Genomic DNA, 21,483 nt, shown 5'->3' on the forward strand with positions numbered 1-21,483 from the left:
ACCGTCTCCAGTAGTTCCGGTGGGCAGGACGAGTAGGAAGCCGAAGGTGGCAGGAATGAATCTGATGCCTCATCGCTGCTGGAGAGGAAAAAGCAAGCAGGCCTCGGAGGACGCGGGATTGGCGAAACGCTGCACTCCGTTTAGCCTTGGAGTGGATTCGAATCGAATTGTCTGTCTGTTTCCCCTCCCCTCCGCAGTACTAGTCAGAAGGAAAGAGGAAGAGGCTTTGCGAAGTGTGCCGGTTTTCCCATCCGCTTCTCTCTCTTCCTTTCCCTCTTGTTCCTCTTTCCCGGATCCTTTCCTTCTTGCCACTCCGGAGGTTCCCTTAGTCTTGTACTATCATCATCCAGTTCCATTTGTTTTTATTTACTGGAACTGGTAAATTGTAAAGCAGAACCCGAAGTATTACCTACGGTTGATTTCCTGCCCTACCGAGGGCCTTACTTTACCTACTGACTGACTGACCGAGTTGTTGCTCTTTACTACGACCACTGCTCCGACTGACTACTTTTATCGGACAGTTCAATCCAGTCTACTTCCTTATTACTTGACTACTACGGCTACTGTTACTATTATTACCTGACCGACGGACAAACTGACCCTCTGAACTGACCCTTACTGACTTTGACCTGCCAATTCGATCCTGATCTACTCCCTCCTCCTCCTTCTCCTCCTACTACGACCACCACTACTTCGCTACTACTATTGCTACTACTACCACCGCCACTACCAGATCATCCTGCCTATCAGAAAAAAACCCGAGACTCTTCTTTCGAACCATGAACTTTGACCAGTAAGCCTCTCTTTACACTCTCAGTCGGTCTCCATCTCCACTTGTCCTGACCAGAACGTCTTATCATCGCATCTCCAGTACTCCGTACTATGTCCAGCCTCTGTATCCTAAGATGCTAGAAAGGTCTTCCTGTGATTGTGCCTAAACCTGTTTATACTTACTATCTTTCCCCTCTCTTCTCCTTCCCCTCCCTCTTCCCCTCCCCTCACCTTTCACTGCCTCCTCATCGCCTCTTCATCTGACTTGTCTCCTCCCCTCTACGTCTCTCTTTGTCCCTTGACTTCCTCGCTACCCTTCCGACTTCATATATGCATGTAACAACACTTCCGACTCTTTCCTTCTTTTCCCGTCATCTACCTCATTCCCTGCGGCGCTACTGCCACGCCGTATGATGCGCCGGTGTCATCGTCACTTTGGTGTAACCAAGCGCTCGCTTCCCTGAACCTGACCGGCCAATCTCCACGGAGCGTTCCTTGAGTAGCAGATTTGCTAATCTCATAAGCATGTGTATCTACAGATGAATCGACGGAACGTGATTGGGATAACTGCGTATCATCAGCCATGTCGTAAGTCCCTCCTCGTCCTCCCCAGTCTTGAAGGAAGCCGGCCTCTAGGGCTGCGCAGTGCCAGCGGCAGTTGTCCCTCCATATATACTTGATTTTGAGATACCTCGCGCCCTCCACCCCCCCTTCGGGTCATGTGCTTGACTTGGTCTATCTCTTGTAATTTACCTGCCAGTCATTTGTATCTGTTCCCTCTTTCGGCGATTTCAGTGCCCTGTCCGTTCCCTCGACTTGCGATTGGCAAAGTGACTGGCTCGTTCTATTATTATTGCGATTATCGTTTTCGGCCTTGCGTTCACTTTTACTTTAGCTCCCCCTTCCTTTTTCATTATTCTTGTCGTGTCGTGGGCTCATCTCTGACACTGGCGTCTTTCGCCTGTCCCCTACAACAGGTCCCCTCCAACATCTAAACGAATCAAGACTTCCATCTCTGCCAACGCACCATCACACCTGATAGCTCAACAGCAAGTCAATCCTTTCTCAAGAGTGCCTTCCTTCGAGGGCATTCCTATGCCCCAAACTCAGATCCCTCCCCAAAATCCGCGCAAACGCCGTGCTTCTCCCCAGTCAGGCCATACGGCTACCATGGCGGCGCCAGGCGCGGCTCCTGCGACTGGAGAAACCGCGCACGAGCAAGGACCTGCAGGATCAGAGCCCGCCCCCAAGAAGAAGGGGAGGACCAACACTCCCTGGACTGCTGAGGAAGAGCAGAGGCTGAAGACCATGCGCGATGCGGGTCGCACGTGGAGCGAGATTGCCAAGGTGCATGAAGCGCCCTTGATTTAAGACCCCCCACTACGTCACCCATGCTGACCCTAGGTATCCTGGATGCTACAGACATTTCCTACCCGGACTGAAGGCAGCGTCAAGAAGCATTGGTATAAGGTAAGCAGATCCTGGTCGCTCTTTGCCGAAGACCGGGAGTATATACTTATGCTACGATAGGACATGCACTATGCCGAATTTGCTGAAGATGAGGTAACGACCCTTGGCATCCGGCTTTGCTTGTCGAGTAATGCTAAGCCAAGAACAGTCCGTAGCGCTTCGAGAAGCTATTAGGGAGTATGATGCAAATAAGTGGAAGGCGATTGGACTGAAAGTTGGAAAGCCAGCCAAGGTAACGGCCCCGAGCCTTGTAGATGTCTTGCTGAATTGTTGACATGGATGATTCAGGCGTGCGAACAGTATGCGAAAGAACATTTCAAGGACCTTTAGATTTCCTACGAACTATTGACGACGTGATGACCAATGCATCGTCTTCCGCACATTCACGAATCGATGATGGGCATGAGTTTTGAATTTAAGATTTCAGGGCAATGTTCGATGTTAGCCACAATTTGCAAAGTGTCGGGCGAAGGGTTATCGGAGTTGGCTTGCGTCTTTCATATCTATTTTCTGCTGGTCCCGTTTGGTTTATTATTTCCCATCTCTTCTTTTATAAGCGTCTTTTTTGGTCATTTCATCTTGTTCCTCGTCCCCCTATATCCTGGGTGAATACCACTTTTGTTCTCGCGTAAATCCCTGACGGGTCTTTGCAGCAGTTTCGTGCCGCGGTGGCAGCGCACCCTGGGGAATGAATCCCGTCGCGCATCCAACAAGGCGTTGAGGCTTGCTGTGAGGTTTTCAGTTTCTCTCTAGAAGGGATTTAGTAGAAAGCTTCCTCGCGGTGTCTCAGCATTGAGTGGTCATCAATGTGATGAGCCGTTGCTGATGACGGACTGTGTTTCGAAGGTAGACGTCGTAGTTAGCATTATATGCTAGCTGCTACTATCCGAAGTCGGGGAGGGGAGTTGAAAAGCGGAGGAGATCCGCCCGCCTGGAAACCGAATCTCCCCGCGGCGGATTACAATTTATCGCCTCAGAAAGTGGAATCTTCTACCCGCTCCACTTTTCACTCGCCGGTGCAATCGTTCCATCTCCCTGTCAGATCACTGACTAGCATTCTGCACGGCTGCAATTGGTGTTGGTTATTTGCATAGCATCCATCAAATCTGGTAATTCCTTTCAAGAAAAGAAACTAAACGAGACTCATTACGATCTCTCACAATTGTCAAAAATTTTGACTGACGTGCAATTGGCGTATGTGTTCCACCAGGTGTATCGCCACGACGAATCCAGTGCAATCGCAACAAGTACAGCCCTCCCGCCTTCCTACAGAAACCTTATGCAAGGGACGGCTATCATGAAGACGAGTAGCGTGGTTTTGTCTGTCGATCAAGGTATCTAGGTAGCGTGCCTGCATGAAGACCGGTGTTCAACAATCGGATGTCACACACACTTTCCGGGCTAATAACACCCTCATTCATCATGTGGGGTGCTACTTAACTCACCGGATACTGTGATTGCTCCTGTTTGTTGTTCTGAGATTATACGGTTGAACTTGATCTGGATAATTCCAGCGAAAGGATTCATGCGCGCTTTTCTTTTCCTTCGTACCCCACCTCTTCCCTGGATATACAACTGACATTTGTGCGCCAGGATGTCTTCGCCGCAAACCGTGCCCACCATAGGGTCTCCCTATGAGAAGGAAATTTCCAGAATCCGTTCGACAGAAGATACTTCTCCTCCTACCGAAAATGCCGAGAAAAGACCTCAGAGGCAGCCGGGTGGGCCGTTCGCCTCTTCGAGGATGGCTACATATCTTCGACGATTCGAACAGCAGCTCGTCGAATACAATCTGGAGGCTCGTGGTATTGAACGGGTGCAGGAGCATGAACGGATGTCCAAGTTGACTTGGGTTTCTTACCTGCAGGCCTTCTTGCTTTGGGTGTCGATCAATCTGGCGGCCAACAACATCACACTGGGTATGCTGGGACCTGCTACTTATGGATTGAGTTTCCTTGACTCGGCTCTCTGTGGAGTATTCGGTGCTTTGGTTGGTGCCATAGCTTCCTCGTGGATGGCCACATGGGGCCCTCTATCAGGTATTCGGACCATGGTATGCTATCACACTGTCTTTTAAGAGGAAGTTGGCTAGATGCTGATATTCTTAGGCATTTGGACGGTATTCAATGGGTTGGTGGCCGAGCAAACTCATCGTCATCTTGAACTTGATTCAGATGCTGGGATATGGCTTGATCGACTGCGTGGTTGGCGGACAGATCTTGTCTGCCGTTTCACCGCATGGACACATGACGGTTGCTGTGGGTAAGTTGGCAGTCCTTGGAGCTGCTATTGTATGTCTATTGACGAGTAGAAGGCATCGTGATCATCGCCATCATTAGTTGGGTCATAGCCACTTTCGGCATTCAGATTTTCCATTACTACGAGCGGTATGCGTGACTGACTAGGGTTGTATATTCTCCTACTGACGAGACCAGATTCGCCTTTCTCCCCCAGCTTATCGTTATTTGTATACTGTTCGGTATGTCGGGGACCAAATATGACTTGTCCACACCATCAACTGGCGACGCTCGCACAGTAGCCGGAAACCGGTAAGGTCACTTCAAGCTATTGGATAACCTCGTGCTTACATGCCATACTCGCAGTCTATCCTTCTTTTCGCTGTGTCTCAGTGCCGCAATCACATATGCACCGCTTGCAGCAGACTTCTTTGTCTATTACCCGCAGAATACCTCGAAGAGATCTCTCTTTTTCCTATCCTTGGGCGGCCTGATGATCTCTTTCACCATGGCATTCCTCTGCGGCATCGGTCTCGCATCGGGCATCACCTCCGACCCAGCCTACAGCAGAGCATACACTGACGGTGCTGGAGCACTTATCGTCGAAGGGTTCAGCCCACTGAACGGATTCGGCAAGTTTTGCGCCGTAGTCGTTGCACTCGGTCTCATCGCCAACACCATCCCACCCACATACTCGGCTGGTGTAGATTTCCAGATCCTCGGGCGATACGCCGAAAAGGTGCCCAGAGCCATCTGGAACGCCATCGGAGTTATCATCTACACCGTGTGCGCCCTGGCTGGTCGAAGCAACCTGTCTGATATCTTCACCAACTTCCTCGCACTCATGGGCTACTGGGTCGCCATCTGGATAGCCATTATCCTCGAAGACCGATTTATCTTCCGCGCCCGCAGCGGATACAACTGGCATGCATGGAACGACCCTTCCAAGCTGCCATTGGGCATTTCCGCTTTCATTGCCTTTTTGATCGGTTGGGCAGGTGCAATCCTATGCATGGCACAGGTGTGGTATATCGGGCCTTTGGCACGATTGGTGGGTGAATATGGTGCCGATGTAAGCAGACCCGATACCCCAAACAAATATTTGATTGCTTCGCACACTAACTTACTATCAATTCAGATGGGAACTTACGTTGCTTTTTCATGGACCTGTGTGGTCTATCCGCCCCTCCGATATGTCGAACTTCGTTACTTCGGACGGTAAGGTGAGGGTAAGGCCAAATGCCATTGGGCTGGAAAGAGCGCAACTATTCAATTCAACATTGCAAAATGCTCTTCATATGGGTCGTTGGCTTTGTAGAATTTATTCAGACTGATCATGTACTCTATAGTACTTTTATGCTGATTAGCAGACTTTCATGTTTGTCGTTGAAGAAAATAATGACACAAGATTGCGAAGTGAAACATATATAGTACTCTCGTGCTTCCTACTAGTAGTAACATGATAATTAGTATGAATTCAGCACGTCACCGATACTACTACCTGACTATACACACACACACACCCCTCCCTCAGTCCAGGTACTACCGCACTACTCCTAGTATCTAGTAGTAGTAAGTAGCCAGCCAACCAAACTGAATCCCTCCAAAACCAATACAATACAATAGCAATAGCAAGTATATCCCTATAAGATCCATCATACTACTACTTACCAACACCGCCTACTTACTACTTAGCACTAGTGTTACCTAGTATTCCTACCTATTTAGGCAAGTGACAAGATTCCTAGCAGGGCTAGTAGATAGCTAGCTTCCTACATAGCACCACGTGATACGGCTAATATTTCCTTCTTCCTTCCTTCTTTCCGTTAGGTTCCGCTCTTCCGGACATCATGCCACACCCACGTACTAGATACTTAGTTACTACTACTAATCGCTTGATCAGCTCACTTCACCGTAACTGCTCGCATCATGTGATAATGAACTAAGTAGTGAGTGGTAGTTGGGTTTTTTTCTTTTTCAAAGCCACTATTACTAGTATGTACCTGAGTGGGTACTATATTGGTTGGGTTTCATGAGACTACTTCAGTTACTACTTACCATTGTGAATAATAGTAGTAGTGTTATGGTGGGTGGAATTAAGTAGTGCTAAGTTTATAGGATTATAGTTTTATATACCTTCAACTGTTATATCATTCGGGGTCGAGGTGAAATAAGAAAGTCGTTGGTAGATCTACAGAAAACCAGAGAACAGTATCTACTGAAAGAAACAGGAATGGGCGAAAGTATACAACAGTATTGGTTTCAAACGATACACACACACAACTAATAGTTTATCCCGATGAAATCTTGTACAGAACCCGGCCCCCATCTCTCTCTTTTCAGTCACACACACCTGCCTTGCCAGAACACACCCTGCTTCGCGCATGTACACATACAGTTTATATGTCGGATTGTCTCTTCTTTTTAATATCTCGCTTCACTCCATTGTTTCTCTTTGCTCCGAATCGAAGAAGTAGCACCTAAGTAGGGAAGGGGGGAAAAGAAAGAAAAAGGACAATCGCTCCATTCATTGTAGTAGTACATTGTATTTACCGGTACCAGTACTCAGGCTTGACGAAGTCGGCGAAGGTCTTGGGCTCCTCGTGGGCGGGGTGGCCGTGGCCGTGACCGTGGTCGTCTGGACATGGAGCAATTAGCGCACTGCACTCGGATTGATAGAAACAAGATACTTACGAGCGTGGGGGTCCTCCAAGGGGCCGACGTAGTTGAGCTTGACAACGTTACCGCACTCGCCGCAACGCTCGATGGGGCGGTCACGGGAGACCTGTATTGTGGCTTGGTTAGGGATCATGCTATCACAAGTAAGGAATACCACGGAAGAAATCGGCTTACAGTCAGCCAGTTGACCTGGTGAGAGTCGGCGGGGAAACCGGTGCAACCAGCGTACTGCTCGTCACCAGCACCGTTGACGATGATGGGGTCCTCGAGGGTTCCTATAGTGCATGATATCAGCGCCCACCCTCGCGAATCAACCGTCTAAGGCTCTAAAAGCCACCGCACGCAGCGGAATAGCATATGACATACCCTTGCGGGAGGCATCCAGGGGCCTCATGTCGAAGATGTCAATGCCCTGCATCTTTCCGACGAGTTCGAGACGCTCGAGACCAGTGGCGTGCTCGATATCGACGGGGACGGTACCAGACTTAGCACCCGGGGGGATGAGGTCGTCCTCGGTCTTGATCTCTGTTCAGGAAAAAAGCGCACAATCAGTATGATGTCAACCATGTGTCAAGGCATCGACAAGATGCAAGTAGTCCGATATCAAATGTCCCCAGCGCCCGAACCCCCGCATAAGATGCCCAATTGCAGCCATCCCTCGCAGTACGGATCGCAATGGGTATCCTGCAAGTGTATCCGTAGGGACAATTGACGATTCGTGTAGGAGTGGGTGTGAGGTCACTCACCCTCGAAGGGAAGGATCTTGCCCTCCTGCTTCACCTCATACTTCTTGCTGTTGACTATAAGAGCAGCAATGGCACGTTAGCTTGTATATCCAAAACCGACGTCCACATTCCCGTGCAATTGACCCATATAGAGGCCATAGGAGCGCGGTGGAAAAGGGACGGCTGCCACTGCTGAGGTGCAGAAGAGGCGGTCTTTTGATCTGACGATGAGGGTCACGTACAGCGGGTGACGGAGGAAGAAAAGGGGCGGGCAGCGAGAGCCCGGGTAGGGGTGCGCCTGGCGAGGGCGAAGGCTGTGCGTTGGAGGAACATTGTCCTGGTGGGTGGGTGCAATGACGGCAGACAAGGCAAGGACGTTTGGAGATGAGGGAGTTTGGAGGTTGAGGTGAGTTTGAAGCCGCTTCGGCCCGTGGTCGCCTGCCCTTAGTCAGCGCCGGGGATTGATTGGTTGCGGAGCTTCTCCGGCTGCGCGCAGTGACCAGGTGCGCAGACCTGCTCGATCGGGCATCTGGCTTAGGGCTTAGGGTCTACAGTCTGCGCAAGTGGGCTTCTGCAGTCCGCCGTAGATAAGGAACATCCCCCGGCCGAGCAATGGCCGCGTTCAGCCCGGGATCAGCCGGTACTAAACTGCGAGAGCGGCCGCTAGTGTCGGTTCATTGCGAACGAACAAATGCCGCGCCATATGTACCCCGGGCTAAAATGAATTATCATACATCACTAAATACCTTACATCAACCCGTCCCTATAGTATCTCAGAGTTATGCTGATCATCCTCCCGTGTCTACAACAAGCCCGCACCACCAGCCCTATCGGTAAACCGAGGAGAGTAGTAAGGAGATCAGGAAGGGTCCAAGCAGGGCAGAATCTGGCAACAGTAGATATAAATAAGAGAAAATTCCCCAATGCCGTTACTGGAGTTCCATGGCCTTTTCGCGACAGGCAGCTGGGGTGAAGCCATTTCCAACCTTCCCTGCAATGATACGCCACCGATCGTTCTCGTACTCCTGCATTGCCCGTTGCAGCCTTTGGACCTGTTGCCTTCATTAGCATATCAAACCACCGTAGAAATTACGAAGGGAAAGTTCGAACCATTTCGTCACTCCAAGCCACATCCTTGGCCTTCAGCTTGGTGCAGTATCGGACTTGCAAGGTGCCGCTCGTTCGGCCCGGGAAGAAGTCTGCAATTTGCTTCCATGTCAAGTTCTTGTTCTCCTTCAGCTCCACCAGTAGAGCGTCCTCTTCGGGAGTAAACTTCAGCTTTGGCCCTCGAGGCCTGGGTGCTGGATCAGGCATTCCAGGCTGGCCCACTACACTTGGCGGTCCCGAGGGCAAAGGAGGCGATTCCACATTCACTCCATGACGCCCCGGGGCGCGCAGCGCTGCATGGGGCGGGAGCCGATGGTGATGGTGGTGCTGTGGCAGGGCCACAGAGTCTGTGGGCCCAAAGCCATGGTTTGACATGGGATGCTGCTGAGACGATGCGCCATGGACACCGAAGAGCATCTCGGGAGAATGAGAGGGTTCGTGGGGAGCGTCGGCTGAGAGGACTGATAGCTGTGGCCGCAGGCCATGGTCGGGGTTCCCATCCTCTTCGGTTTCCGAGTGGGGGCGTTTCTTCTCGCGCTGGAGAGGCGGGATTTCAAAGCTGGCAGGTGGATACTGCACTGGAAGGTGTCGTGGGAGCATCTGGGGTGGGCCGAGGACAACGCTATGCGACATATCATGGACTGTCGGTTGCTGAGTGGCGGTTGACAACACGGTCGCGTTCGCATGATGTTGCTCAAATGCCGTCGTGCTATGAGAGGCCCCCTGAGAGAATGGAGGCTCGGGCTGCTTGTGGTGCTGGAGATGCGGCTGCTGTGCATGGTAAACAAGCGTGCCTGCGTGTTCTTCAGGTTTGCAGGTAGCATGTTGAGAATAATCAATAGCATACTCTCGATACGGATCCGCCAGCGTCGCGGACATACATCTGCGCCGCTAGAGCCTAACAGCCCTGGCAGGCTACTGACTGGCTCTAGAAAGAAAAGGGAAGAGAAAGGAAGGAGGTCGAAGTTGCTATCTCGACGGAAAAGGCCGTCAAGAGATAGGCTGACTGACTGTCGGATTTCGTCCGATGAAGCAAAGGGTGACAGATCGTGTATTTCTTTAAGTTGAAGCAAGGGTGAAATGTTTGGCCATGTACAGACCAAAATTCTGAAGGCTGGGAAAATGAAAGTTGATATAGACGGTTAACCGACTTCAGAGTGTAAGGCGCGATACTATCTGGTCGTCAGAACTATAGGTCATGAATGTCAAGACACGGCGATCGCTCATCCCAAGGAGCAGGAAGGAAGAGAGTAGCGAGGTCAGGTCGAAGGACATCGAACTCATCTGAAAGGAAAACGGCAGAGAGACGGGGAGAAGAAACAGAAGCGAGAGAGGGAGAGCGAGAGAGGAAGCTAGGCGCGACACAGGGTCTGGGCCACCATAAGAAAGGGAAAAAGGTCACTGGGCGAAAGGGATGGATAGATGGGTTACTAGTACTACTCACCGGGTCAGTGATGAGCGCGCCAGCTGGGAAGTCCCGAAAAAGACCGGTAATCTTCACCAGAGTCCAGACGCACCGACAAGAGGCCCGGCCCAACCAAATCTACTGAAAGAGGTCGGAGGTCTGATTCTCATGCCAGAGACTCCGCAGATAGGCTTGCAGCCCGTGGTATTCCTCCGTCGTTTGAGATGCAGGATCTAACGGGGAAGAACAAGTGGAGGTTGATGCCGGGATGCTGCTTCCAGCTGCATGTAAAAGTCCCGTGCAGAGCAGTGATAGGGTAAGTGTTAGAGGATATATACGGCAGCGTAGGCGGCCGAGGAAAGGCTCCGGAAATGGGCAAATCATAATAAATAAGCTGTCAGAAATCCATGGGGTAAAATTGACGAGACACGGAGACACTCCATATAACCCAAATCAGAAAGGTGCAGGTGGGCTGGCAGAAGAAATCGCCCATTTGACGGATCTGCGTTCCAGTCAAGCTTAGCTTGCAGAGGGACCCAGAGGGGACAACGGTCATGGATGCCAGCAGGACGAAGGATGAGGCTACCATTTGCCTTCCGCCGGCCCGTCTGGTGATTGCCAAGGCATGGCAATGACTGCCGTGGAGGAGGAAATTAGGGCAGTATTCGGGAGATACTGTGTACAAGTTTGAAACACGGCGAACCAGCCAAAGCTCAGGTAGACAAAGAGATCCCCCCTCCCTCCATCAATCAATCAATCAACCCATCCATCACTTTCTCCTCTCTTACTCACCCTCCCTTCCCTCGGGCCTCTACCGTCTCCAGCCCCGAGCCAAACGCAGAAGCGGGGGGGTGGGAGAGATCCAAGAGAGATCCAAGCCCAAACCCATACGTAGGCCAGACATAATCTGAAGTTAACTTATTGGATACGAACGTGAATGAGATGGGCGAGTCGGTGGACTCGGGTCAAGGGAGTCAAACCTGTTGTGCTGGTCTGCTCCTAACTCGCTCAGGAATTCGCCCCCTGTCAGAACAAGGACCGTCGTACGTCGACGCAGCAACTCCACTCAGTGAATACGCCAATGGCGGGTAGAGAACGGTCGTCGGCGAGACATCCACCTGAAAAAGGTGATTGGAATGACTAGCGGGAGGGTGCTAGCTTGCTCGGAGGTGGGCCATCATGCTAAGCAGGGAGTTCCGGCCGAGCCTTTGTTGCTCGAGGGGGGAAATGGAGCAACGACCCTGGTCTGGATAGTGTATATAAAAATCCCGTAGCCTGGAACGGGCGCGGGAAGTCAAACCAACACAACACCAGTGAGAGAGTCAAAAAGAGAGAGAGAGAGAGAGAGAGGAAGCGCGCACATCACAACTCTCCTCATCACGCGTGAACGATGCGCGGTAGTTCCCATCGACTAAGAATACGACTCTATCGTGCAGGAGAGTGAAAAAAAAAACGATCGCGGGTCAGGCTCGAGCCTAAACCGTACCCACGTCTAGGTTCCCCTTTTTCGCCTGGCCTCACTTTTTTTTGGGTGCTTAATTTTATTTTATTTTCTTTTTTGTTCTTTTTGGGTCTCCGGCCCCCTTGGGTTGTGAGGCCAGACGAAGCTAGACAGGGAAGTCACGTCCCTTGTCAAAGGGGAGCAAGTTTGACCCTTCTTATGAGAGCAAGAGCCGTCCTGTCAACCTTATTTGCTCTCGATTTCTAGGTCACCCTCGTGGACACAAGCCCCCGAGAACGGTCGGAGGCCGGGAGCTTAGCGCGTGGGTAAAATATGTGAGAGGTGGGTTGTGATATATGTGTCTAATGTTTTAGTTCATTTTTATTTTCCTTATTTTCTTGTTTTCTTATATGAGAAAGTCCGTGAGCGGGTGAGAGTAGGACCAGCAGCTCGAGCTGTTTGTTGTTAAAGTGTGTGTGTGTGTGTGAGGCCCCTAGAAACCACCACCGAGCCATGGCGGTTGAGTTGGAGAAAAGGCTAGATACTCCATAGTGAGTTACGATTTAAGCATCCGCTGATACCTGTATATTGTCCTGCTCGATCAATGAGCATCACGGATCATAGATCATGGACAAACGCAGGAAGACCAGAAGGGAAAAAAAAAAAAAAACAACAAAAACCAAACAAATCAAGAGAGAACGGGGCTGGGGAGCTTATACTTTGTACACAACACGTAAGACCCCTCTCAGACTGATTGTAGCCTTAACCTGTAGGGGTAGTAGTCTCAAGTAGGCGTGTACTCCGTACTCCGGACAGGATGGGCGTCGAGGTGGATCCCCCGTAAGCCCACTCATCGTATCTTGCAGTTGCAGGGCGAGTTCTTCCGATGGGTCCTCTTTGCAATTTGACTTTCGTCCCGAGATTTGAGGCCATGAGGCACTGGTGAAACAGTTGAATTGATCACATTGCATCAAACCGCAGGAAAGAAATGAGCCCGACGAGAAATGTCTTAGACGCCCCGATCAGCTAGCTGAACGAGTGCTTGGGCCAGAACGTTGGAAATGTACATCGGATCCAGCCGGAAGGGATGGTGTGGAGGAGGAAAAGTGAAGCCAGGGGGGGGTAAGAAAGCGAGAGGCGTTTTTAGTAGCAGCCGTGCACGGCACGCAAAAGGGTAAAAACAGAACGTGAGAGGGAAAGTGTTGATTCGGTGTGGGTGGGTTGAGACGGGCGAACAGGAGAGAGAGAGGTAGAGGGAGAGGGAGAGGGAGGGAGAGAGAGTAGCAAGTGAGTGAGAGTGAGAGAGATCCCCCTCCTTCGTCTCCGTCTTCTCTCTCGGTCAAGTTCCATCACTGACAAACACTGATCTTCCCACCCCGGCTTCAAAAAAAGAAAAACACACACGTCAACCGTCCCCCTCCCCAAACTAGTCTACCGTTAATAAGCATGTTCTGGTTTAGTTAGTTAGTTTGTTAGTTAAATTATATTACGATTTCTACTCCGTACTTGATAGACAGTTTAAACGATTAACCTACCGGCCCAAAGTGGACTCACACATGGTCCATATTGATTGACAGTCTCCTCCGGCCCTCTTAGCTCTGCCTTCCCACCCACATGGTCGATCCCCTAAATTCCTAAGCCCGGAATGGGATTTTAGCTGCCTGTTGGGTCTCCATATCGTTTCGTCTACTCTATCTACAATATACCACAACAATATCTACCGACCAATGATCAGTTCTGGTAATTAACTTCTTAAACATACATCGCTACCTACATGTCTACTGTACATAGCGCAGCCATTTTTGCCCCGTTCCCGCCACCGGATCTCCACTTCCGCTTGGGTTTCTCATCCCTCACTTGCTGCCAAGCATCAATATCAAAAAAAAATGTAACCATAGTAAGACACATGAGAGGATTTTGTATACTGCGAACATTAAAAGAAAAGAGAAAAAAGGCCTGAAGATATAGGGGAAAGAATTTCAAAACAACGTAATCATCCGTATGAAGAGGGAAAAAAAGAAAAGAAAAAAGAATCATCATGCCAACGCCATCCACACATCGCTCACGCAAAGTTATCAGAACGGTCAACCCAAATATCTTCCAGTTCCGCAAAGTTCTGGAAGTGCAATGGACGATGTTGATCATCGTAGAATCTCAAGGGGGTGTCGATCTTCACGTACACCGGCCGTTTCTCCACTCCGCCGAAAGAGCTGCCCATGAAGCTGTAGTTCCAGACGTTGTCTTCCGGCACCAGGAAGTACCCGCGGATCTTGTCACTGAGCAACAGCTGGCACTTCTCTCCCATGCTGGTCGAGAATCCTTGCGGTTGATCAGACGTGGTATCACGGTTCTCTGCTCCCCACTTGTAGCCCTGGGGCGTGAGGCCCCAGGCCGCAAGTGACACAGATCCAGGGGTGAAAGACACTGTCATGGTAACGGTCTTCTTGTCCCAGGAGGAGTGGGCGTTCATCAAACGAGCATGCTGTGTAACATCCATGGCCGTCATGTAAGGGGGCTCATTTCCAGAGATGGTGTGGATAACACCCAGAGGTTCGAGGTTGTTGAGATAATCGTGCTGGGGCAGCTGCTGCGGCAACTGCACCTCACGCGTGTTGCCCACCTGAGGGATCATGACAATGGTGCGGATTTCCTTCACCTGGTCGTTATCAGGAGGGGAGGTACCGTACAGGTATCCAGCAACTTGCACACGCAGATCCGCAATCGTGATGAATCGCTTGAGGACGTTCTTCGGCATGATGTAGGTGTATCCCTCGTCCCGGATGTCATCCGACGAGATGTAGATGTTGTTCGACCTCGTGCGAAGGTTGGACGTCGCAATTGCCCTTGTACGCCACTCAGTCTTCGACGCAAACGATTGCTGCTCGTACTGAGACGTGGTGGTGACGATGATATCCTCACCACGGACGTTCTGTGTCTTCGTCGTAACAGCCGTGAGTTGCTTCTGCTCTTCCTGCTGCTTTTCGATCTCCGCAGCCTGCTGTCGTTGCAGGGAAGGAGCACTGATCTCCATACCAAGGATGATATCCCGAACTTCACTACTCGTCAGACTCTGGACATTGACATTGTTCTTCTTGCCGTAGTCGTTGAGAATCAGATCACGCAATTGCACTTCAACCTTCATCCAATCCTCGTCCGACAGCGAAGGCCAGATATGATGCTCCTGGGTGATGACACTCTTGTCGGGTCGGAGGATAATCTTCGCCTTATCGATGTTGACGTGGAGGGCTCTCAGGATAAGGATCAAACGAGAGAAGGCAATGTACGGAGAGATGGACTTCAGCCACTCATCGTAAAGGTTGAACAGGACCATTTGAGGCTCCGTTGCCCGAAGAATCATATCCGCAAGCTTCTCAACCTTCATCGCGGCCTGGAAAGGAAGCTGAAGCTCGGAAGCTCGGATGGAAATGTTGGGGAAGTCCAGCAGGTGGACTTCCAAGGGATCCAACAGACCCTTACGAGTAACGATCAGCTGCTTCGGCTGCTCTTCAACAGGCAGGGATCGGATGAGGGCCGCCACTTCTTCTGCTGTCTTCCACTTGGCCAACTGACCCAAACGCTTCTGTCCAGCCCAGACACTGGTGTGAATGATCTTCAAGAACAGTTGTCCGGTTCTGGGGTTGAAAATGAAGATAGCGCCGTTTATGGGTTTGGTCGTAAGGTTACCTTCGAAGGTCTTGTGGATGGTGACACGGTAGACATTGGTATCGTCAATGAACAACTGGATCTGAGGACTGAACAGCTCCGAGTAGTTCTGGGAGTTCAAGAACTCCTGGTTGCTTTCCGAGGCATAGAGCTGCAGACCCTTCCTGATACGTTCTCTCAGGACATACAAGGCAGGGTTCGCCTTCATGATCTTGGCCATAGCCTGCTGGATCAGGGTCTTCAGACCGGGGAAGTACTGTCCATAGGCCGAGTACAGGTTGTACGCGAGATCAATGCCGATCATCAAACCGGTAGCAGAAGGATAGATACTCATGCTGTCGGTGGTGTAGTCGAGATACTTGGCACGAACATATCTCTCAATGTCGTGGGAGTCGTAGTCACCATATCTCAACTGCACGTCAAGCCAGAACTTGTTTGTCGTGGTTGGCTCGTAAACGTCCTTGGTATCGAACAGCAAGGAAGGACGCGTGACATTCCACTTGTTCGTTGCGAAAAGCAAAATATCGGCGCAAGAGCTGTTCATCTTGTAAGACTTACGAGGGTGGATAGTCTCCTTCTGGACGGTCTCGATACCCAGCTGCTGAAGTTCCTGGTCGAAGACCTGGCACAGATCCATCACGACGGACTCGTGAATCTTCTGCCACAAGTGGGCACGGAAGATCTGAATCAACGAGATCTTTAGGGTCGGGATTTTACCGTGCAAGAAGATACCCGTAAGATCCAGCTGGACCTGGAAACCAACATAGACGTTGGCACGGTTAATGGTGGGAGACCACCACAGCGTGAACCGACGGTTGGGGATCTGGTTCAAACCGGATCTCTGGGCGTTCGTAAGCTTCTTAAACTTCATCGATTCTTCGAAACCGCTCGCGCGCTCCCAGAAGAGACCTTCCCATGATGGGAATGCAGTCGCCTTGAACAGGGTGTGCTCAAGAATGGTTTCGACACCACCAAGGGCCTGGATGACGTCGGTACGGTAAGCGTTCAAGTTCCACAGCTTTCCGTCATGTCTCTGACTGGTCCACCAGAACGGGTTGCTCTTCATCAGCTGGTATTGCTTGAATTCAGCCCGAAGACGGAAACCCTTGTCGAAGCTGAGCGTACTGCGATCCTTCTGGAACAGGGTGTTGATACGCGGAAGACCACGGTCCCAGCTGTCCTCCAAGTCCTCCAACGTCAAACGGCGATTCTGCTGCTGAGCCTCCTGCCGCTTCTGCGAATATTCCATCCACACTCTCTGAGAATCAATGAATTCGGCTTCCCAGGGGATGATGTAACGGAAGATGTTCGGGATCAGTGTTTCTTCGTCATGTGACATACCCGCACGGAAGTGGGTGATACCGGTATCCGTTTGCTTGGACCACCGCTTGTCGCTGGCCGGAATGAGGATGTGGGATCCAGAAATCATACCCAGACCTCCCAGTTCCTTGGGGGTGTAGAAAACGGCGGGAGGGAAACGCGAAGGCATCTTGGAGTTCAGACCAATCTTGACACGGGTCTGAATCTTGGTTTCGCACTTCACGATAGTGTCCAGGAGATTGACAGTGGACACAGCAGCTTCACGGTAGTAGGTGAAGAGCGCAATCAATGCCGTGTTCCACTTGTTTGCGATCTTAGTGAAAGTCGTCGAACCGGACGACATGAGAATCTGACGAATCCGGTTGTTGAACTTCTGGATATCCTCCTCTGTGACCTGAAGGAAAGCATGAGCCGTGCGCTCCTTGGTCGAGTTGTCGACCAGAGACCAAACGCTGTCCTTGACCGAGAACTCTTCATTTTGGTTGCGGCACTTGGGAAGAATGCGGACTTCAAATCCGGACATAGAGAACAGAAGGTTCGGGTTATCCTTGCTGTAGACGCTGGCGAAGGTGTCATCCCATTCGATAGTAGTAATCGACCTGGGCAGGCGGTTCTTCAGATCCCAGAATACAGCACGACCCAGGTTAACATCATGACGCATCAAACGCATGCGACAGTCACGAGGCCAGCACTTCTTGTTCTTGTATCCGATAACGTTTTCGAAGTTGGGATCGGGGTTCTCAGTCAAGAAACGCTGAATTAAGTCTCGAGACTCATCGGCAGAGAATCGAAGGAAGACCCAAATCTTGTCAACATAACGCGTGTACAGGCGAATTGGATGCTTCGTTTCGGTAGCACGGTCTCTGAACTGCAGGAAGTCGTTAGGGCTTGCGGGAGGTCCGGCCATTTCACTAGCTCTCTGCAGGCCGAGGAGCAGCAAGTCGATCATCAGGCCATAGTATTGGAAGACGAAGCCGGAGAATTGCAGACCGCGAATCAAACCGTAGCTGTTGGTATGGTTCATGTCCTTGTAGCTGAGCTGCACGTTGTTCTTCGAAGTGATGTAGTCAGCCAAGTTGTGGTCCATAATAAGGCGAAGCATGCGGTTCAACAGGGTAAGATCCATCTTCTCATAGACCTTGGACAGCTCGGTCTCGATCATAACGTTCGTCTCGCCATCGGCAGTCTCCCACACATTGGACAAGTTGTTGATACCCTGAGCCCACTTGTAAGTCAACAAGGGAGGCACCTCGGAATCCGACGGCTTGATCCAAGCGGGGAACAAGTGGCGCTGCTCTGCCTGGTACCACAGGTATTGGTCGAGGTAGGCGTCGGTGATCTTTTCGATAGGCTCCACATCGTATACGGGGTTGATGTGGCTGTAATTGTCGTTCATATCGATACCCACCTCCTTGAAGGCACGCTGAGTCAAGAGGAAACGCTTGATTCTGGCTAGGGTCGTTCCAGGAGAATCGTACGCCTGTTCGATGAGAGCGAGCTCCTCACGCTGGCTCTGGTTGAGTCTGCCCTTGACGGAGTAGGATTCACGCAGACGCTCCAGAGCAAGGATCAGGATCTTGGTGTCGTGCTTGTAAGAAACACTAGGGAAGGGGATCGGAGAGAACTTGCGAGACTCAAGCCAGTGAACCATGGTGGTGTAGATAGCCACGGCTTCCTCGGACGACACGTAGGGACCATCCTTAAGGTAGTTGTGCTGGCGCTCTTGCTCAGCCTTGAGCCACAACCGAGTCAGTCGACCGAGGTTCTTCTTCGCAACTGTCTTATCAACAGTGGCACCACGACGGATACGTTCACGGTTATAGTGAGCGACGGAAATCCACCAGTCAGCCTTGCTCTTGACGTAACGGAGAATGATGTTCTCAATGGGCGCTGGAAGGCCAGGAACCTTCCAGGGAATATTACTCTTCCAGCATCTCCATGCCTCCGACAGATGTTGGAGGACAGTGTTGACCTTATTCTGCTTGATGCCCTCGGGCATCATGTCCATGAGATCCGCCATGACCGATGCACGGAGTTCAAGATCAAAGTGAGACTCCACACGCTGCTTGGTGACGGTCTTGGCAACACCCTTGCTGTGGCGACCCTCGAACTGACGAGACAGCAGGTTCCCGAGCCATCTCTCGAGCAGGGGAATGATACCACGCATGAAGAAGAGCCAAACACGCCAGGCCGGGGCCCAGAAACCGCATCCAGGACCCTTACCCACAGGTCCCGAGTTGAAGCGGTAGTAGATCAAATGCTTAAGATCCTTGCAAGAACGGATCTGGTGCATCAACTTGTACTTGTAACGGTACATACCAGTAAGCTGTCCGACGTGGTTGAAAGCATACAGGATGCCGTCAGCCAGCTGGAAGGCATCAATGTTACCCAACCGATATTGCACCTGGGCGTCGACAATCAGCTTGGTAAGGCGAAGGATTTCTCTCATCAAGTGGAAAGCATTTCCGAAACGAGACTTCTTTCGCTCCTTGGTGGTCAGAGTCTTGACGGGCTTCAAGTTGAAGTTGTAATCAAGATGGAGGTAGGTCAAGTTCTTGCGGTGGATCAACAAGTTGAGCATGTTGAAACCCTGGCGACAAACTTGCAGACCAGCTTCAACCCAATCGATCGTCGTCTGCTGGAAGAACTTGGTCGACTTCAAGGTCTTCAACAGATTCTGCTTACTCTGGGCCTTCGGCTTCTTCTTGTGCAGCTCATTGAGGACGAACGTCTTGAGTAGCTTCTGGTATGAGACGCGGACCTTGACAGGCTGACCCTGTGGGCAGTGCTCCAGATACCACTGCTTCACGAGGGGCACATCCTGCGCGCGCACCATCTTGCCGGAGCGCTTGTTGAAGGGATGAGGAGCCCACCAGAGGGCAATGGCGGACGCGGTATCGGGTGTATACAATTCCTCTTCGGCGAAGAACGGCTCGAAGTCGCCGGGGAGCTCGAAGTCGTCCTCGTTGTTTCCTTCACCAAAGATCTCATCTTCATGGCTGACAGTGATATTCTTCGGCGCGACGGACCGGGAGGAGATAGGGTTGATGACGGGGTCGAAGTAGAAGGCGGGAAGATTAGGGTCGTCGGTGCGGACATATACAACTTGGGGGTGAGAGTACCAAGAAACCTTTACGCTTCTCGGGAGGGTATTGTACAGGAAGGGGTATGCAACGCGGTATTCCGTACGGATAGGGGCGCGGAAAATGATACGGTCGATGGCGTTGAATTCGCTGAAGTCCTCGTCATTGGGGTCGATATCCTTGTACAGAGGCTCAAAGCGAGGACCACCGGGGATTGCGACATTCAGTGCCTTGGCGGTGAAGAAACTGTTCAAGTCAAACATATGGAAGTAGTTCTGATCGACGACGTCACTCAAGAGCTGATGACTTAGTCGATAAAGGGTAGCCATCTGCGGAAGTGTCAAGTTCCAGCTCTTGTAACTCGGCCCATTGACATGGGGAGTATCCAACAGAGGCCGGTGATCATAGAACCACTCATAAACAGGAGCATCCTCCGACTCGTCAAGCTCCATCTGAATAGGTTCCAACGGCTCCACATCTTCAATGTTTTCCGACCACGATAGCGGAGGTTCTTCGTCGTCGAAAGGAGGGAAGCGCATTCTCTTGAAGTGTCTGCGATCACTCTTCTCTCGCCGCATGCACACCCACATGGTGGCCCACTGGGCGTGAAACACGGGCTCAATGACACGGGGAGTCTCATTGACCAAGGTAAGGCAACCATTAACATGATACAATACCTTAACTTCCCTAGCCGATTCCCAAGGCATGGGCATGTTCTCCAGCAACTTCAACACAGCATGGGGCATGAACTTCAGCGCGCCGAGATAGCTACGCTTCTCGTTGCTGAACTTCTTTTGCGACACATCGCCAATGTCCCGGACAATCTTGCGCAGATGCTCCGGGGGCATATCGGCCTTTTGTGTTTCGACAAATCCACCCTTTCTCTTCTCGCCGAACCGGTTCCGTTGCGTCCGCAGCCATTCATTCTTCTTCTGGGCGAACTTCGCGACAGTCGGGTCCGCAGGCGGTTGATATCCAGGTGGCGGAGGAGCCAACGGCATCGAAGGCGGCGCCGACGCACCCCAGCCCGGAGGCGGAGGGGGAGGCAATGATGCCATGGTAATGGGTTGTATATATGAAGGACTCTCCCAGCTCTGATGGACGGGCTGAAAGTTTCGTGAATAAGTCGCGTCAAAAGATGCACGGGTCGTGACTTATCGCGAGCTCATCGACTGCAGCTCAGCGACGCGAAAAGATGGAATGGAGGGTGGGGGGGAATTAAAACACGTTGATAAAAAGAAATCGCGTCGGAGAATTGAAGCTTTGCCCCGAAGAAGATGAACCACTCCTGGACGATCCCCTTCTCACGACGGGAGGTTGATAAGACAGCTTGCTCCAGTCTCTTCTTGCTTCTCCTTCCCTGTTTGATGAAGCAAGTCTGAAAAGAGGTGGCGGCTCTGCTCGGGCCGGTACTAGTCCGGATTGGGGCTAGCGCGTTCTCGCCAAATTAGCGCTAGCGCGGCCGCCCAGGGCTCCGAGCGAAACCCACACAAATCCAGATTACCGCGAGAATTCTACGAGGTCAACGACGACAACCGACGACGCCGCCGCCAATCTCTTGAGACCACCGACCTAGAGGTTC

General features: G+C 51.3%; 7 protein-coding genes across 7 annotated transcripts; 2 read left to right on the plus strand and 5 right to left on the minus strand.

Moving 5' to 3' along the window:
- Window positions 1-1,354: 1,354 nt before the first annotated feature.
- On the plus strand, window positions 1,355-2,571 carry ASPBRDRAFT_54579 (SANT/Myb-like DNA-binding domain-containing protein; the record flags this gene model as incomplete). The annotated part of the gene is made up of 6 exons (XM_067627258.1): window positions 1,355-1,359; window positions 1,749-2,118; window positions 2,194-2,241; window positions 2,302-2,334; window positions 2,390-2,473; window positions 2,530-2,571. The coding sequence occupies 6 exons, from the start codon at window positions 1,355-1,357 to the stop codon at window positions 2,569-2,571; spliced, it is 582 nt and encodes a 193-aa protein (XP_067480028.1).
- Window positions 2,572-3,835: 1,264 nt separating this feature from the next.
- ASPBRDRAFT_195449 (purine-cytosine permease family protein) lies at window positions 3,836-5,700 on the plus strand (the record flags this gene model as incomplete). Its single annotated transcript, XM_067620867.1, has 6 exons — window positions 3,836-4,294; window positions 4,350-4,503; window positions 4,556-4,628; window positions 4,677-4,790; window positions 4,845-5,550; window positions 5,617-5,700. The coding sequence occupies 6 exons, from the start codon at window positions 3,836-3,838 to the stop codon at window positions 5,698-5,700; spliced, it is 1,590 nt and encodes a 529-aa protein (XP_067480029.1).
- A 1,327-nt stretch (window positions 5,701-7,027) lies between these two features.
- Window positions 7,028-8,215, minus strand: cox5b (cytochrome c oxidase subunit IV; the record flags this gene model as incomplete). Its single annotated transcript, XM_067617578.1, has 6 exons — window positions 7,028-7,116; window positions 7,173-7,263; window positions 7,332-7,432; window positions 7,524-7,682; window positions 7,904-7,957; window positions 8,125-8,215. The coding sequence occupies 6 exons, from the start codon at window positions 8,213-8,215 to the stop codon at window positions 7,028-7,030; spliced, it is 585 nt and encodes a 194-aa protein (XP_067480030.1).
- A 596-nt stretch (window positions 8,216-8,811) lies between these two features.
- On the minus strand, window positions 8,812-9,868 carry ASPBRDRAFT_123574 (SANT/Myb-like DNA-binding domain-containing protein; the record flags this gene model as incomplete). The annotated part of the gene is made up of 3 exons (XM_067617614.1): window positions 8,812-8,934; window positions 8,993-9,121; window positions 9,212-9,868. 3 exons carry the CDS (start codon window positions 9,866-9,868, stop codon window positions 8,812-8,814), a joined length of 909 nt encoding a protein of 302 aa, XP_067480031.1.
- ASPBRDRAFT_553651 (uncharacterized protein) lies at window positions 9,714-10,677 on the minus strand. Its single transcript, XM_067627380.1, has 4 exons — window positions 10,507-10,677; window positions 10,392-10,425; window positions 9,871-10,161; window positions 9,714-9,757 (listed from the first exon to the last, which is right to left on the minus strand). Exons 1-3 carry the CDS (start codon window positions 10,562-10,564, stop codon window positions 9,918-9,920), a joined length of 336 nt encoding a protein of 111 aa, XP_067480032.1. The 5' UTR covers window positions 10,565-10,677; the 3' UTR covers window positions 9,714-9,757; window positions 9,871-9,917.
- ASPBRDRAFT_42514 (uncharacterized protein) lies at window positions 10,394-11,424 on the minus strand. The gene has a single exon (XM_067624820.1). The coding sequence runs from the start codon at window positions 10,981-10,983 to the stop codon at window positions 10,792-10,794; it is 192 nt and encodes a 63-aa protein (XP_067480033.1). The 5' UTR covers window positions 10,984-11,424; the 3' UTR covers window positions 10,394-10,791.
- A 2,077-nt stretch (window positions 11,425-13,501) lies between these two features.
- On the minus strand, window positions 13,502-21,252 carry prp8 (U4/U6-U5 snRNP complex subunit PRP8). Its single transcript, XM_067624821.1, has one exon. The coding sequence runs from the start codon at window positions 20,957-20,959 to the stop codon at window positions 13,898-13,900; it is 7,062 nt and encodes a 2,353-aa protein (XP_067480034.1). The 5' UTR covers window positions 20,960-21,252; the 3' UTR covers window positions 13,502-13,897.
- Between the last annotated feature and the right edge of the window lie 231 nt (window positions 21,253-21,483).

Source organism: Aspergillus brasiliensis, assembly GCF_001889945.1.
Source record: "Aspergillus brasiliensis CBS 101740 unplaced genomic scaffold ASPBRscaffold_5, whole genome shotgun sequence".
Lineage (NCBI taxonomy): Eukaryota > Fungi > Ascomycota > Eurotiomycetes > Eurotiales > Aspergillaceae > Aspergillus > Aspergillus brasiliensis.